This window comes from Nicotiana sylvestris, chromosome 8, assembly GCF_000393655.2.
Source record: "Nicotiana sylvestris chromosome 8, ASM39365v2, whole genome shotgun sequence".
Taxonomy (NCBI): domain Eukaryota; kingdom Viridiplantae; phylum Streptophyta; class Magnoliopsida; order Solanales; family Solanaceae; genus Nicotiana; species Nicotiana sylvestris.
Window position 1 is genome coordinate 118,593,660 of NC_091064.1, and position 14,081 is coordinate 118,607,740.

General features: G+C 41.1%; 2 protein-coding genes across 7 annotated transcripts; both read right to left on the reverse strand.

The window, feature by feature from the left end:
* Positions 1–1,288: 1,288 nt before the first annotated feature.
* LOC104220995 (uncharacterized) lies at positions 1,289–13,080 on the reverse strand. 6 transcript variants are annotated; one of them, XR_011401657.1, is made up of 6 exons: positions 12,721–13,080; positions 11,872–12,030; positions 3,024–3,106; positions 2,856–2,939; positions 2,150–2,191; positions 1,289–1,540 (listed from the first exon to the last, which is right to left on the reverse strand). XR_011401657.1 is itself a non-coding variant. In XM_070153717.1 (4 exons), the coding sequence occupies exons 1-4, from the start codon at positions 12,794–12,796 to the stop codon at positions 1,442–1,444; spliced, it is 300 nt and encodes a 99-aa protein (XP_070009818.1). In that variant the 5' UTR covers positions 12,797–13,073; the 3' UTR covers positions 1,289–1,441. The 6 variants fall into 6 exon arrangements, 2 of the variants coding, with proteins under 2 accessions (XP_070009818.1, XP_070009819.1); XR_011401658.1 differs by lacking the exon at positions 11,872–12,030 and adding an exon at positions 12,441–12,524; XR_011401656.1 differs by lacking the exon at positions 11,872–12,030 and having other exon boundaries at positions 12,721–13,073.
* LOC138874450 (uncharacterized) lies at positions 6,273–8,864 on the reverse strand. The gene is made up of 3 exons (XM_070152893.1): positions 7,160–8,864; positions 6,952–7,070; positions 6,273–6,853 (listed from the first exon to the last, which is right to left on the reverse strand). The coding sequence occupies exons 1-3, from the start codon at positions 8,862–8,864 to the stop codon at positions 6,398–6,400; spliced, it is 2,280 nt and encodes a 759-aa protein (XP_070008994.1). The 3' UTR covers positions 6,273–6,397.
* Positions 13,081–14,081: the final 1,001 nt, after the last annotated feature.

Consider the following 14,081-nt stretch of genomic DNA (forward strand, 5'->3'; position numbering starts at 1 on the left):
TAACGTCATAGACTCAATGGCAGGAGCATGTGCACAAAGATAAGATATCGTCATCATCATAAATTATTTTGATTTATGGTTTTACATGTGGATTCAGCTCCAGTAGGCCAAGGCAAAATATCTCAGTTGTAATGCGAGTATATCGTCGTTTCCCATGTCAGTATCGCTACATTTTTTAAAGAAGCTTCACGATGCCTTGCACCTCTCTGGTACGTCTCTTGGCTTCGCCGTTGCGTCAACTTTCATGGATCAACTGAGAGCTACGGACATTAAGGTTTCTCCATTTTCTTTATCTTCCTTTATAATTTTGCTATTAAATTGTTCATTACAGTCATTCCATGCTTGAACCGTTATTAACCTTCCAAAACTTTCAGAGAGACATAAGATGATATGGATGAATGGTCATTTTAAGCTATTTTGGAGCAAGTTCAGGCAAATCAACCTGAAACTATCTCATATAAGGAAAAGGTCCTTGTCAAACGTAGAAGAGACACATAGGTTGAAGATATTGACCACAAAAATGTGGAGCTTGAATTGCTACTGGAACAACTGGCTCAAGAAGCCAATGCTTGGCAACATAATTCCAAATACAGTGAAAACCTACACTTAAATTAAATCCACTGCATATTTATGCACAGAATAGAGATTATAAAGAAGGTTACAGTGATAGCAAGGTAGATGACACATTTTTATGCTGCAATGGACATTGACCCAAAAAAAATATTTATAGTGATTAGCCGCGGAAAGTTTCGCTTTGAAGCCTTAATTGATTGTTACTTTTAAGGGCCAAGTTTAATTTTGGTTGAAAGAATAAAAAAACTTTTTTCTTTATGAGTAGAAAGGGAAAAGTTCTCAATAGGTTCAGAAGAACTCAACGCAGTTAATGCAAAATAACGTTAAAGTTTGACCTTTTATGGAGTACATAAACATCAAGAACATTATTTTGTAAGGAAGTATCAACAGGATAGGATCATATTACTACAAAAAGAATGCTCATTTTGTGGGGTTATTTTGACAATTTGTGACGGTTTTCAACCTCCACAAAATGTATTGTGGCGGTTTTTAAAAACGCCACAGTTATGAGTGCCACGAGCAATATTGAAGCGGTTTTTTAAAACCCCCACAACGACTCCCACAAATTGAATTTTTAATTTGTAGGGGTTTTCAACACAATTAGTGACAATTTATAACCTCCACAAAAAAAATATCAATGTTTTAAAAAAATTACTTATGGGGATTTATAACCCCCTTAATATGATCTCACTATTTAAAAAATAATAATGAATAATGGAATTAAATAAATAATTTTATTGAATAACTTATATCATAAATCAAACTTCACTACAAATAACCATAATAACAATTAACAAACATCAATTGTTCAAATCCCAATCAAACTAAACTAATACTAACTACTCCTGCAAGGTAACTCAAATATTTATTATTCGGAATGGAAACTTATAGTACTTTGTATTTGCTTGGTGATTTGTATTGTTGTCATCCGATGATCCTTGTACTCTAAAGTAGACCCTCCATCAAGCTGAAATAATGAAATTAAAATATTTGATGAGAAACTTGTAGGACACTAGCATTTCTCTGATGATATGTCAATCATAGTAGGCAAACATCCAAAATGCTCAAATTTAGTTACGGAGAAAGGGACTGGTTACATAAAAAAGAAACAAAATAAAAATCTTCTAGCAGTTAAATCTGCCACTTGATATAAAAAGGGCATTATGCTGAAGTTGGTAGAAATTCACACGGCAAAAGCTTAATTACATATTTATTTCCACGTATATCATGAATAAACACCACTGCCTTTCTAGCTTTGAAAAAATATTATTGCCAAAATATAGTTAAACTCAATTGGCTAACATTAGAACTAGAATCAAACAAATAAAGTATTATAAGTTGGTAATCCAACACAATGACTAACAAAGTAAAACTTGCATTAAAATCAAAGATAACAGCATCTCGGAAACTAAAGTAGAAAATAATATACTAACAAAATAGGATTGATAATCCAATAATTAGTTAAACAAAATCAAACCAATTCCGAAACCATTTAAAGTTGACATCAAAAAAAGTGAAGTTACTGCCAAAACAGTTCAAGGCCACAAATATGGGGTTAAGAAAAAAATAGAAGTACCTTCTTGTATCTAAGATCTTCAGGCATGATTGTCTCTTCAATCTGAAAGAGAAGATTTGGAAGTTGAGGCAGGATATGAGTTCTAAGTTTACAAGATTCTTTAAAACAAGTTAAACATAAGTTCTTGGGAAATACAAGTAGAATAACACTATTTTGTTCCAGCTCAAACTTTGTTAACTGAAACTAGAAAACCAAAAAGGTTTTTAAGCACTTTCAAACATTTGCAAGCATGCTATAAACCTGTCTTGAGGTTTGAGCCCTTTTGAAGTAACAGAAAATTTTGAAATGTGCTTAGGAAGAGTAATTAACCTTTGTTAAGCTTTCATGTGTGCAGAAAAATTCTACAAAAAAGACTATGAGTGTCATTGAAGATAAATTTGGGAGTTTAAGGTTAATAGTTTTTTCAAATATAGAAAAAATGCCTTTTTTCCTGATAACATGCTAACAGGAAAGATTGTCATATAGAATAAAATAAGTAAATCCCAAGAGGATGAATATATAATCTGTGAATAGCTAAAAATTCAGAAGCAGCTAGTTTTACACAAATTGTTATTCCACTTGCATCATTTTCGGAGAGTTGCTACAAGTTGAAGAGGTCTCCATCCTAAGTCAGACATTTGTTGTCATCAAAAGCATAAGCAGTACAAGAGCAATTATTCAAACAAGTGGATTCACACTTTATAAATAAATAAAATAAACTGATTACTTGTCACGCTTTATCATCTCGTGATTGTGCATCGTGTGCCCTACATTTCAGTATTGTTGTGTCCTTAAGAGAATCAAAGAGATACTGCATTTCAAAAATTATGGCAGCATGAATGAAAATAATTGGCGGTAGAATCCACAGCAAAAGAATACACTTAATATACAATACCTCATAACAAATAGGACAATGATGCCGCATGGAGTTCTCTACACATGAGTGGTTATTACGTAAACTGACTGAATAAAAAGAGCCTACAGAATGCACGGCATAAAGTGAATTAGCAATAGCATTTGCAGCAATAAAATGATAAAGATAGAAGCAGCGACACCATAATTTGAATGCCTATTGTTGAGAGAATACCAAAAAGAGAAGGAAGAAAAGTAAAAGTTCTGAGTCTAGCTGGAAAATTTCCTTGCAAGAGAAATAAACTTGAAAAGCTTTAGTATTTTCTGCGTCTTTGTCTTCTCTGCTTGCACTGTACAACCAACTAACTAACCAATGACATCTGTTACGTAACGCCTTCCTGATGATCTTTGGAAGGGCAACGTAAGGCTAAGCAACCGATGTCAGTGCGGTTGCTGTCCGCCAATGAGGTCCTCGCCGCACGCTAGACTAGATTGTCAGTGCCGTGCGGGAAAACCAATGTCGTGAGCAATTGCGGAAGCTGAGAGAGAATTGGGTTTTGAATGATGATGATGATTTTATTGATGAATGAAAATGCTGATTACAATGATGCGGTGTCGAGGGGGAGAGACACCAGAAAATGCTTGCTTGAAAATGTTTGATTGTTTGGTCCCCCTTAATAATGCTTAAAAAAATAAACCAACATGACAAGACTAGTCCTAATAAAGCTGTAGAAGCACACTGAAATGAAAATGATGAAAACTAGTCTATGATTACAATGAAAAGGACTTAGATTATTACAAGGAAAAACTAAGTCCGATGGCAGCATCTTTGTCTTGCGGGTCTGCGCGCGCGTTGCTGTGGGCGCGCGCGACACTTGATGTGCTGGCCTGAGGCTGGGCACTGGTGCTTGGCATCAGGGTCTGTGCGCGAGGCGCTGCTGGAATGGGCCTGCAGCTGGGCGCTGGCGAGGCATCAGGATCTGCGCGCGCGGCATTGTCAGGGCGCGCGGCGCTGTTGTCATTGGCCAGCCCTTGGGCGCTGGCGAGAGGCATCGGTGGGGCGACAGAGGCACATGCGCGCTTGTCACTTGGCGCAGCCAAGACCACGGGGCCGACCATGGCGCTAGGCATTGTGAGGCTTGCTAGGCCGCCATGGGGCGCGGCCAAGGGGTCATGGGGCATGTCTGGAAAGCAGCCCATGACATTCTCCCCCACCTGAGTTGGCGCCGTCCTCGGAGCCTTATGATGATGATGATGATGATGATGTTTCTGATGGTTGTTGGATGGGAGGTCTGCGCCCCTCTGTTGTTTGAGCTTGCTGTTGTAGCGAAGCAATGATTTCATGCGGCTGACATGGAAGACTGGATGGATCTTCCACCAGGATGGAGTTTTTACCTGGTATGTGGACTTCCCAATGCGTTTTTCAATGGGCAGGGGCCCGATGTATTTTTGTTGCAGGCGAGGGTCATGGGTCCTTTCTGCAAACAAGTACCGCTTTGGGATGCATAGCATTACTTTGTCCCCTGGTTGATGTTGGGCAAAGCAAAGATTTTGTTCGGTGAACCTTTTTGCCCGCTCTTGGGCCCTGATGAGATAGCTCCGCACTATCTCCATGTTGCGCTCCCATTCGCTCGAGAAGTTGGCAGCTCGAGGAGATTTCGGCATGGTTGATGCATTCACCGTTTGCGGGAGAAGCGGTTGCTGTCCGGTAACAATTTCAAAAGGGCTCTTGTTTGTATGATGGCTCTTTTGAGAATTGAAACACAGTTGAGCAGCATCCAGGAGCTTCACCCAATGCTTCTGTGATCCGGTTGCGAAGTTGCGGAGATATTCCTCCAGCATGTCATCGAACCGGTCTGTCTGGCCATCCGATGGTGGATGGATGTCTGAGTTGTGACTCAATGTTGACCCAAAGCACCTGAAGAGATGGGTCCAAAAGTTGCTAGTGAAGCGTGAGTCGCGCCTACTAACAATGTTTTTGGGCAGGCCCCAATGTTTGACAATGTGCGAGAAGAAGAGTCGAGCTGTATCTTCTGCTGAGATGTTTTGCGGGGCTGCTATGAAAGTTGCATAGTCTGAGAACTGATCTATGACAACCATGATGGATGCAAGATTGCCGACTTGGGGCAATCCCGTGATGAATCTGAGGGAAACACTTTCCCATGGTCTCTGAGGGACATGTAATGGCTGCGAGGGTCCCGGCTGTGATGAGTGATCCGACTTGTCCTTGTGGCATGGCTGACAAGTCTTCACACGATGATGAGCGTCACCAGTCTTTTGAGGCCGATGACATGATGGCTGATTGTTGCTGCGAAGGGTAGCCTGAACCTGAGGTTCATGTCTGTTGACTACCTTCTCCAACTGCATGGCCGAGATGTTTTCAGCGGCCATCTTTATGGGAAAGCATGGTATGGTGCAGGGCTTGGCCCCGTTTTCTCCCATCATCAGGAGCATGTTGGCAAATGGTACTGGAATGGTGTTGGTTTGCCTCATGAACTCCAAACCCACTATGATGTCGAAGTCATCTATGATTGCGATGCGCAGGTCGATGCTTCCTTTGTATGGGCCAAGTTTCACTGGGACATTTGTAGTTGTTCCACCCAATGTCTGAGGTGGTGAGTTGATAGCCTTGACGCGGCCTTTGCTCTTTTGTACCACAAGACCTAGGCGCTCTACTTGCGTTGATGACAAGTAGTTATGGGTGGCACCCGTGTCTATCAATGCGTGAAGGGGCTTGCCGTTCACTTTCAATTCGACGAACATTAGGGTCCTCGCTTGCTTAGGAGGTCCTTCGTCCATCTTTTCTTTCCCTTTCCTGGTGATCGGGACTGATGTTTTCTTAGGAGGACATGCACTGGTCCCCGCTAAGGCATGAGGGATAGAGCCAACAATTGCATTGAAGGCGCCTACCTGGTTGTCTTCAGATGTGTCTGATGCATCTGTCTCATCCTCGACAGTCTGATGAGCATTGACCTTGATGTTTGGGCATTCATTGTTCCAATGTGCCCCGCCGCAATGACGGCATTCTGAGGGAGGCTTTCTCCCCTGATTGTTGTTGATGGATGCAGCACTGTTGCTGTTGGAGGGAGGAGTCTTAGTTTTGGATGCACTCCGATCTCCCCCACTTTTGCTTGGGCCACCATTGCTGGGATGGTGCCCGTTGAATCCCCCTCGGACAGACGGCTGGGGCAGTGTTTTTGAGAGCGCGAAGCGCAAAAAAGCGACAAGGGCTCGCTTCGCTTCAAAAGCGAAGCGCAAAGCGAAGCGCACGCTTTATTAAAGTGAAGCGCAATTCTTAAAAAACATAATGTAAAATTATAAATAATCAAAAACTTCAATTTAAATACTTAAAAGTAGGTACTAGGTACCACCAAATCATCCACAAACCATCCACACTAGAATCAACATCTTATTCTTCTACTCTTCTTCTTCTTCTTCAAGATTGTCAAAATCTTGAATTCCTCTATTATCTTCATATTGCTCGTCATCTTCTTCTTCCCCCTCCTCTTCATGATCACTTTCATCTTCATCAATTAGGGATAGAGATCGACTTGTAGTAGCCACACTTTTTCCCTTCCTAATAGAGCTTGAACTTGGAGTATATCTCCTTAAACCATAAGGATCTTCCCCAACTCCACTACCAACCGCAACATCACCCCAAGTGAAATCGGAGTCGCCTTCAAATACTTCTTCACCTTCGCAATTTTCGGGGACTCCGGTTAGCCACTCATTAGCCTCATCAATATTGTCCAAAAGAATTGGATCAATTATATTGCGGTGGTTGTAGCGACGCCTCAATGCTCTATTGTATTTTATGAACACTAGATTATGGAGGCGCTTCAAGGTTAGTCGATTCCTTTTCTTTGTATGAATCTGCAAAAAAGATGTGTCAACTAATTAGTAGGAGTTTGGACAATTGAGATATAATTTACTTTATCTCAAAATACGAAATAATTCTTTTTATTTCTCACGTGTTCAAAAACACTCCAGTTCCTTTCACATCCAGATGAGCTACAAGTTAAACTTAGAACTTTGATGGCGAAAGCCTGTAGCTCCGGAGTCTCTACACCATATTGGTCCCACCATTCAACTATAGAAGTCAAAAAAAATGTTCAAGAGTTAATAAGTATAAAGAATACATTGAAGTTAGAGCTATAAAATATAGAAACACTTGGTCACCTGGCGACTTCGTCGTTCTTTGTTTAATAGCAAGTCGGAGCTTAAAAAGTCCTTCAGCTGCCTTGTAAATAGCAAGCTGATCTACTATCTTTTCTTGCAAGTCTTCATCTGGGTTCAACTTGATAACAACCTGATGGAATCCTGTCCACACTTCTTTAGCCAATGAATTCTTCTCATGCTGCTCATAAAAGAGTGATGGGTTCAGAATAAGTCCAGCTGCATGCAAAGGTCTATGAAGTTGCTCATCCCATCTTGCATCAATGATCTGAAAGACCTTTGCATATTTCTGCTCATCACTGAATGATGCTTGAATAGTCTCCTTGGCCCTATCCATAGCTTCATAGAGGTAGCCCATTGATGGTTTTTGCTCTCCATCCACCAAACGGAGTACTTTAACCAAAGGGCCACCAATTTTAAGAGCATGAAGGACATTATTCCAAAAAGAATAAGAAAGAATAATGCGTGCAACCTCTTTCCCCGCACTTTCCTTTGCAAATTTACTCTTGCTCCATTCCTCTGAAGTGACCATCTTTCTCAAATTGTTTTTTTGACAGTGGATACTATGCAGAGTCAAGAAAGCAGTGGCGAACCTTGTCTTGCCCGGTTTCACCAAATTTTTTTGCATGGTGAATCTTCTCATCATATTCAATAACAAGGGCCGCTGAGAAATATAAGAATGTAACCTAACGCCCTGGCCAAAAACTGTAGAGAAGGGTTTTTCCCTGAAAATGTCCCCGAACATCAAGTTGATACAATGAGCCGCACATGGAGTCCAATAGACATTCTTGTACGCTCCTTCAATCATGCCACCTGCTTTCTTATTTTCACTTGCATTATCAGTGACCACTTGAACAACTTTGCTTGGACCAATCTTTTCGATGGTATTCTGAAACAAGGTGAACATTTTGATGTGGTCAGTGGATGAGTCACTAGCATCAATGGACTCAAGAAACAAGCTTCCCCGGGGAGAATTCACCAACACATTAATAATCATTTTCCCCGTTCTTGCCGTCCACTTATCCATCATAATGGAACAGCCGTACTTGTTCCACACAACTTTATGCTCCTCAACAATTTTATTAGTCTCCTCCACTTCCTTATTTAGATAAGGACCTCTTATTTCATGGTAAGTGGGAGGCTTCATTCCAGGTCCGTATTGACCAACGGCCTCAATAAAGTCTCCAAAAGTGTCATAGTTGACACAATTGAAGGGGAGCCCGGCATCATAGACCCATCGTGCAAAAGCTCTAACCGCACGATCCCTCAAAATGTCTTTAGCAATTTTTTGTACATCTTTTCCACCGCCCTTTGCTCCCGGCTTCTTTGAGAAGTAGCAATCCATAGGACCTTTAGTCGATGATCCATGGCTTGACCCATCTCTTCCCCGTTTTGTTGGAAGTGACAATTCTTCAATATCATCATCATCATCATCATCATCAAGATTGGCCACCATTGGTTGATGAACCATTTGATTTTTTTGCTCTTTCTTCTTCTCAACAAAATTCTTTATTTCTTCCCTCACCTCCGGTGGACATTTCGGACAACTTGTGACGTTTCTATCGCCACCAATTAGATGGTATTTAAAGCGATAAATGCCACCCGTTGTAATCTTGTTGCAAAACTTGCATACAACATTTATATTCTTCTCATTAGTTCTCTCGCCATATTGCCAAGCCGGGTCTTTCTCTTTCGAACTTTGAGACATTTTAATATCCCTATTATTTAAGATATAAGAAAAAAACATAATCAATAAACTGAAAATACATATAATAATAATATATATAATAATTAATTATATAAACTGAAAAAAACATTTAAAAAATCAGTGGGTCTATTTTCTGAAAAGAAATCAGAAGAAGAAGCAACAGAAGCAGAAGCAAAAGAAAATTCAATTCGACGAACATGAGGGTCCTCGCTTGTTTAGGAGGTCCTTCGTCCATCTTTTCTTTCCCTTTCCTGGTGATCGGGACTGATGTTTTCTTAGGAGGACATGCACTGGTCCCCGCTAAGGCATGAGGGATAGAGCCAACAATTGCATTGAAGGCGCCTACCTGGTTGTCTTCAGATGTGTCTGATGCATCTGTCTCATCCTCGACAGTCTGATGAGCATTGACTTTGATGTTTGGGCATTCATTGTTCCAATGTGCCCCGCCGCAATGACGGCATTCTGAGGGAGGCTTTCTCCCCTGATTGTTGTTGATGGATGCAGCACTGTTGTTGTTGGAGGGAGGAGTCTTAGTTTTTGATGCACTCCGATCTCCCCCACTTTTGCTTGGGCCACCATTGCTGGGATGGTGCCCGTTGGATCCCCCTCGGACAGACGGCTGGGGCCTGTCGTTCTGAGTTCCCAAATGATAGTCGCCAAGGCATTCTGCAGCTTGAATGGCCTTGGGCAGGGTGTCTACCCGTTGTCGCTGTAGTTCCATACGGGCATGAGGTTTCAAACCTTCTATGAATGCGAAGAGTTTGTCTTTGTCCCCCATGTCGCGTATGTTTAGCATGAGTGCGGAGAATTCGCGCACGTACTCCCTCACTGATCTGGTGTGGCGGAGGTCCCGTAGCTTTCTCCTGGAATTGTATTCCACATTTTCGGGAAAGAACTGCAGGCGTATGGCTACCTTCAATTCGTCCCATGTCTGAAGAGTATCTTCACCGGCCTTGATGGCTTCGTGTTTGACCCGCCACCAAAGTTTGGCATCGCCCTGAAGATACATGGCAGCAGTCGCTACCTTTTTGGATTCCTCCAAATGGCCCACGGCATCGAAGTATTGTTCGATGTCGAAGATGAAGTTTTCCACTTCTTTAGCATCCCGGGATCCGTCGTATGGCTTTGGCTCCGGTATCTTAAGCTTTTGTGGAATGGGGGTGAGGTCTGCTGCACCCCTGATGTGATGGTTGCCTTCTCGAAGTAGGCTCTGTAAGGCAGCATTGACAACGTTGAGCTTGTCTGTCAAGTCGTTTATGGTTTGCTGCATGGCAGTTAGTCTGTCTGCCTCATGTTGCTGATGGGCTAAATCGTCGGCACGCTCCTGTTGGAGGTCCTCAAATTTGCCATGAATATTGGCAGTTTCGATGGCTGCCGTTTGTCGGTCCTCGTCGGAGTCACGACTGATGTTTGCAATGTCATTTTCCGCCTGCCGCATTCGGCGGTCCAGGTCGTCCAACCTTTGCACTAGGTTGTTGCTTTGATCAGGCACCGTTTCTACGATGGGTCGTAATCGGTCAACCGTCTCTTCTAGGGATGCTAGACGCTCCCCATGATTCACCATGGTCAGAAATGGTGATGATGGCAAATGTTTTCCCTCGTCCGATGTCGAGCCTAGGCTCTGATACCAACTGTTACGCAACGCCTTCCTGATGATCTTTGGAAGGGCAACGTAAGGCTAAGCAACCGATGTCAGTGCGGTTGCTGTCCGCCAATGAGGTCCTCGCCGCACGCTAGACTAGATTGTCAGTGCCGTGCGGGAAAACCAATGTCGTGAGCAATTGCGGAAGCTGAGAGAGAATTGGGTTTTGAATGATGATGATGATTTTATTGATGAATGAAAATGCTGATTACAATGATGCGGTGTCGAGGGGGAGAGACACCAGAAAATGCTTGCTTGAAAATGTTTGATTGTTTGGTCCCCCTTAATAATGCTTAAAAAAATAAACCAACATGACAAGACTAGTCCTAATAAAGCTGTAGAAGCACACTGAAATGAAAATGATGAAAACTAGTCTATGATTACAATGAAAAGGACTTAGATTATTACAAGGAAAAACTAAGTCCGATGGCAGCATCTTTGTCTTGCGGGTCTGCGCGCGCGTTGCTGTGGGCGCGCGCGACACTTGATGTGCTGGCCTGAGGCTGGGCACTGGTGCTTGGCATCAGGGTCTGTGCGCGAGGCGCTGCTGGAATGGGCCTGCAGCTGGGCGCTGGCGAGGCATCAGGATCTGCGCGCGCGGCATTGTCAGGGCGCGCGGCGCTGTTGTCATTGGCCAGCCCTTGGGCGCTGGCGAGAGGCATCGGTGGGGCGACAGAGGCACATGCGCGCTTGTCACTTGGCGCAGCCAAGACCACGGGGCCGACCATGGCGCTAGGCATTGTGAGGCTTGCTAGGCCGCCATGGGGCGCGGCCAAGGGGTCATGGGGCATGTCTGGAAAGCAGCCCATGACACATCTCATGGAGCTTAGTCAACCAATTAAAGCATACTTGAATGGAGTTTCACAACGAGAACTCTAGGAAATACTTGGACAAAACTCCAATATTCCACACTTCGAAAGAGAAAAAAAGGCAGAAAGAAAATATATAAGAACACCAAAATATGTTTGTGGCAATGGTGTTTCAACTAGTATCAAGTGTATAAATAAAATCTGAATATTGACAGTGATAATTTTCTACTCGTGTATACAATAAAGCAAAGAATACAAAGCTCCATGCTTCTAATCTACAAGCACAATTTTAACAATGGGACTTTGACAATAAAATATAGTTAAACTAATTAAGTAATTAGTACATGTTCATCAATTAACTAATATTGGAAATGAAGATAACAGAGTCAACTTTCACAATAAGAATATCAGGGACCTCAACCCTCTGTTGCTTCTGGATAATAACGTATATTTATGTAAACAGTACGAATAACTTTACTAAACTAGAAGAACAGTCACATAATAAGTTTAATCAGTAAAACAAAATAAATGAGGTAAGAATGATGCATAGACTCACGTCTACGATGCTTACTGAATGTTGCTTGTGGTGATGTTGGATTAACATGCAAATGTGATGATTCAATTGTTAATAAAGGTTGTAATACAGGTTGTGAAGGAAGCACCGACTACACTGACTTTTGCAAGTTCTGAAAACGCGTAGTCTTCGACACATTATCTACAATCAAGTAAGGAAATAATAGGGAAAGAATGTAAAATATAACAGAATGTAAAGTAAAGCACAGTATTCACAGACTAATTTCCAATGCCTACATCACCGACATACATCAAAAAAGTCATATTGGTTAGGATCTCTTTAGCTAATGATGCCTCAAGCCTAAAGCATTTGAAGTATCTTCAAATAGAATCATATTGTCATAACTATAACTCACTATAATTCTTTCCTCTGTCTGGAATTCATCTGAAATGACTTTGAGATGAAAAAAGGATTTCATTGAATCAAGTTTGCGAAATGCTTACCAAGAATCATATTTTCATAACTTCTATTTTTTACATGATGAAACCAATTGCATTGAAAGTATACAATAGTTCTCATTAATAGAAACCAAGAATAACAATTGCACTGACCTAGAAAATGGGCGGATCTAAAAAGCGATAAATACCCATCAAAATAGATCCCTAGAAGCCATCACACAAGCGGAAATCTATACACTATAAATTGAATTTTTTTGGTGAGATTTCAGTTTCAGCATACAGAAATAGCAAGAAATTTAAATTAAAAAACAAATATCAATAAGCTATATATCAGCCCCCAAATTAGTTGGCTCATTTCATTAAAGTAAATGATATATTTTTTTTAAAATCTAAACCAAAGAATTATATCAATTTCGAAGAGATAAACACCGACCAGTATTGGAGAAAATTGATTCAGATGAGCTGATGAGCTTGGAAGCACACAACCGTAAGCCGTTGTTCAACGCCATCGCCGTTCTCTGCCTTCGTTTTCCTGATAGAGGAGTTTCTTTTGGATTTTTCTATAGCGATAGTTATAAAACTAATTTATCAGATACGATTTACAAAACTAGATGAATACTAAAAGTAGGGGAGGAGGGGACTGGGAGAAGGGTGTTAAAGGCGGAAGTTTTTGGAGAAAGGGGTTAAAGGCATGAAAGGTTGGGGAAAATGAGGGAAAGGTGAAAATGTGGGGGAAATGAAGGCGCTCTTTTTCTATTTTTAGGGTAGCAGAGGTTTATTTGTGTCACTTAATGACACTCCCCAAATTGATACACTTTGTGGGGATATTAAGAACCTCCGCAAGTGATCCGTTTTCTTGTAGTGTATAATTTTATGCCTAATTATTTTGTGTTCAATAATTAAGTAGTCGAATATGCCGCACGTGATATTAGCGCACCGGTCATCATATTCATATTCTACCCATCCCACCCCGTTAAGGTATTAAAGCGCGGAAAGTTTCGTTACTTATTGCATGCTAGTACCCGTCCCAATCCTATCAGTCCCGGAGGCATTTAGGACTACTAATCCTAAAGGGAAAGATATTTGGGGCCTTTTGAGAGTTTTCAAAGGACAAAAATACTAGGGCGTGAATCAAAAACACATAATACAAGTAGAGGGGAAAGCAAATAAGCAGGTAAGGCTCAGGTAAACCTCCTTAAATCAGATAAGTCATGGAGTTTAGCATGTCTTGCATGTACTGGTTTGGTCTTTAAAATTAAAGCGATAAGCGGACTGGTTCAACTCATACTTTTAGACAGGAAGTCGCATTAGGCTCGCTCGAATACAGTTGTTAAAGACTGAGCCACTTTAATTAGTCAACTTTACCTTAAGATAAATTTCTGCAGAATAAGATAAATTTCAGAAAAGATTGCAGACTTAATACAAAGAAAATGGTTTAAAACGAGTTTCAGAAAACATACTTGTTTAAGAAAAAGAGTTGCCGAGTTTTAACAAAAGAACTGAATTGCAGACTGATTCAAAAGGTTTATCAGATAAGTATAAAGAAGTGAATTCAGATTGATTTGAAAAAATGTTTGTCAAATTAACAGGAAAGTAGTAAGTTTTCAGAAAATATGCACTGATTTGAGAATATTTATCAAGAAGGAAAAAGATGCACTGATTTGGTTGCAAGAAAAGTTTTAAGGGCTCAGAAAACGTGCAGAAAGTTGCGTGTTTTAGCAAAAAGGGTCAGTATTATTTTAGACGAGTGACACAATTTTGATTTGAAGTTCCTATAGGCATGATCTCTACGAG

Excerpts from the sequence above, each read along its gene's own strand:
- LOC138874450 (XM_070152893.1), bottom strand. The coding sequence starts at position 8,864 with ATGTCTCAAAGTTCGAAAGAGAAAGACCCGGCTTGGCAATATGGCGAG. Across the intron at positions 7,071-7,159 it reads AAGAACGACGAAGTCGCCAG|TTGAATGGTGGGACCAATAT; the intron begins GTGACCAAGTGT and ends TGACTTCTATAG. Across the intron at positions 6,854-6,951 it reads ACTGGAGTGTTTTTGAACAC|ATTCATACAAAGAAAAGGAA; the intron begins GTGAGAAATAAA and ends TCTTTTTTGCAG.
- LOC104220995 (XM_070153717.1), bottom strand. The coding sequence starts at position 12,796 with ATGGCGTTGAACAACGGCTTACGGTTGTGTGCTTCCAAGCTCATCAGC. Across the intron at positions 2,192-3,023 it reads ATTGTCCTATTTGTTATGAG|ATTGAAGAGACAATCATGCC; the intron begins GTATTGTATATT and ends CTTCTCTTTCAG. Across the intron at positions 1,541-2,149 it reads AAGATCTTAGATACAAGAAG|CTTGATGGAGGGTCTACTTT; the intron begins GTACTTCTATTT and ends TCATTATTTCAG.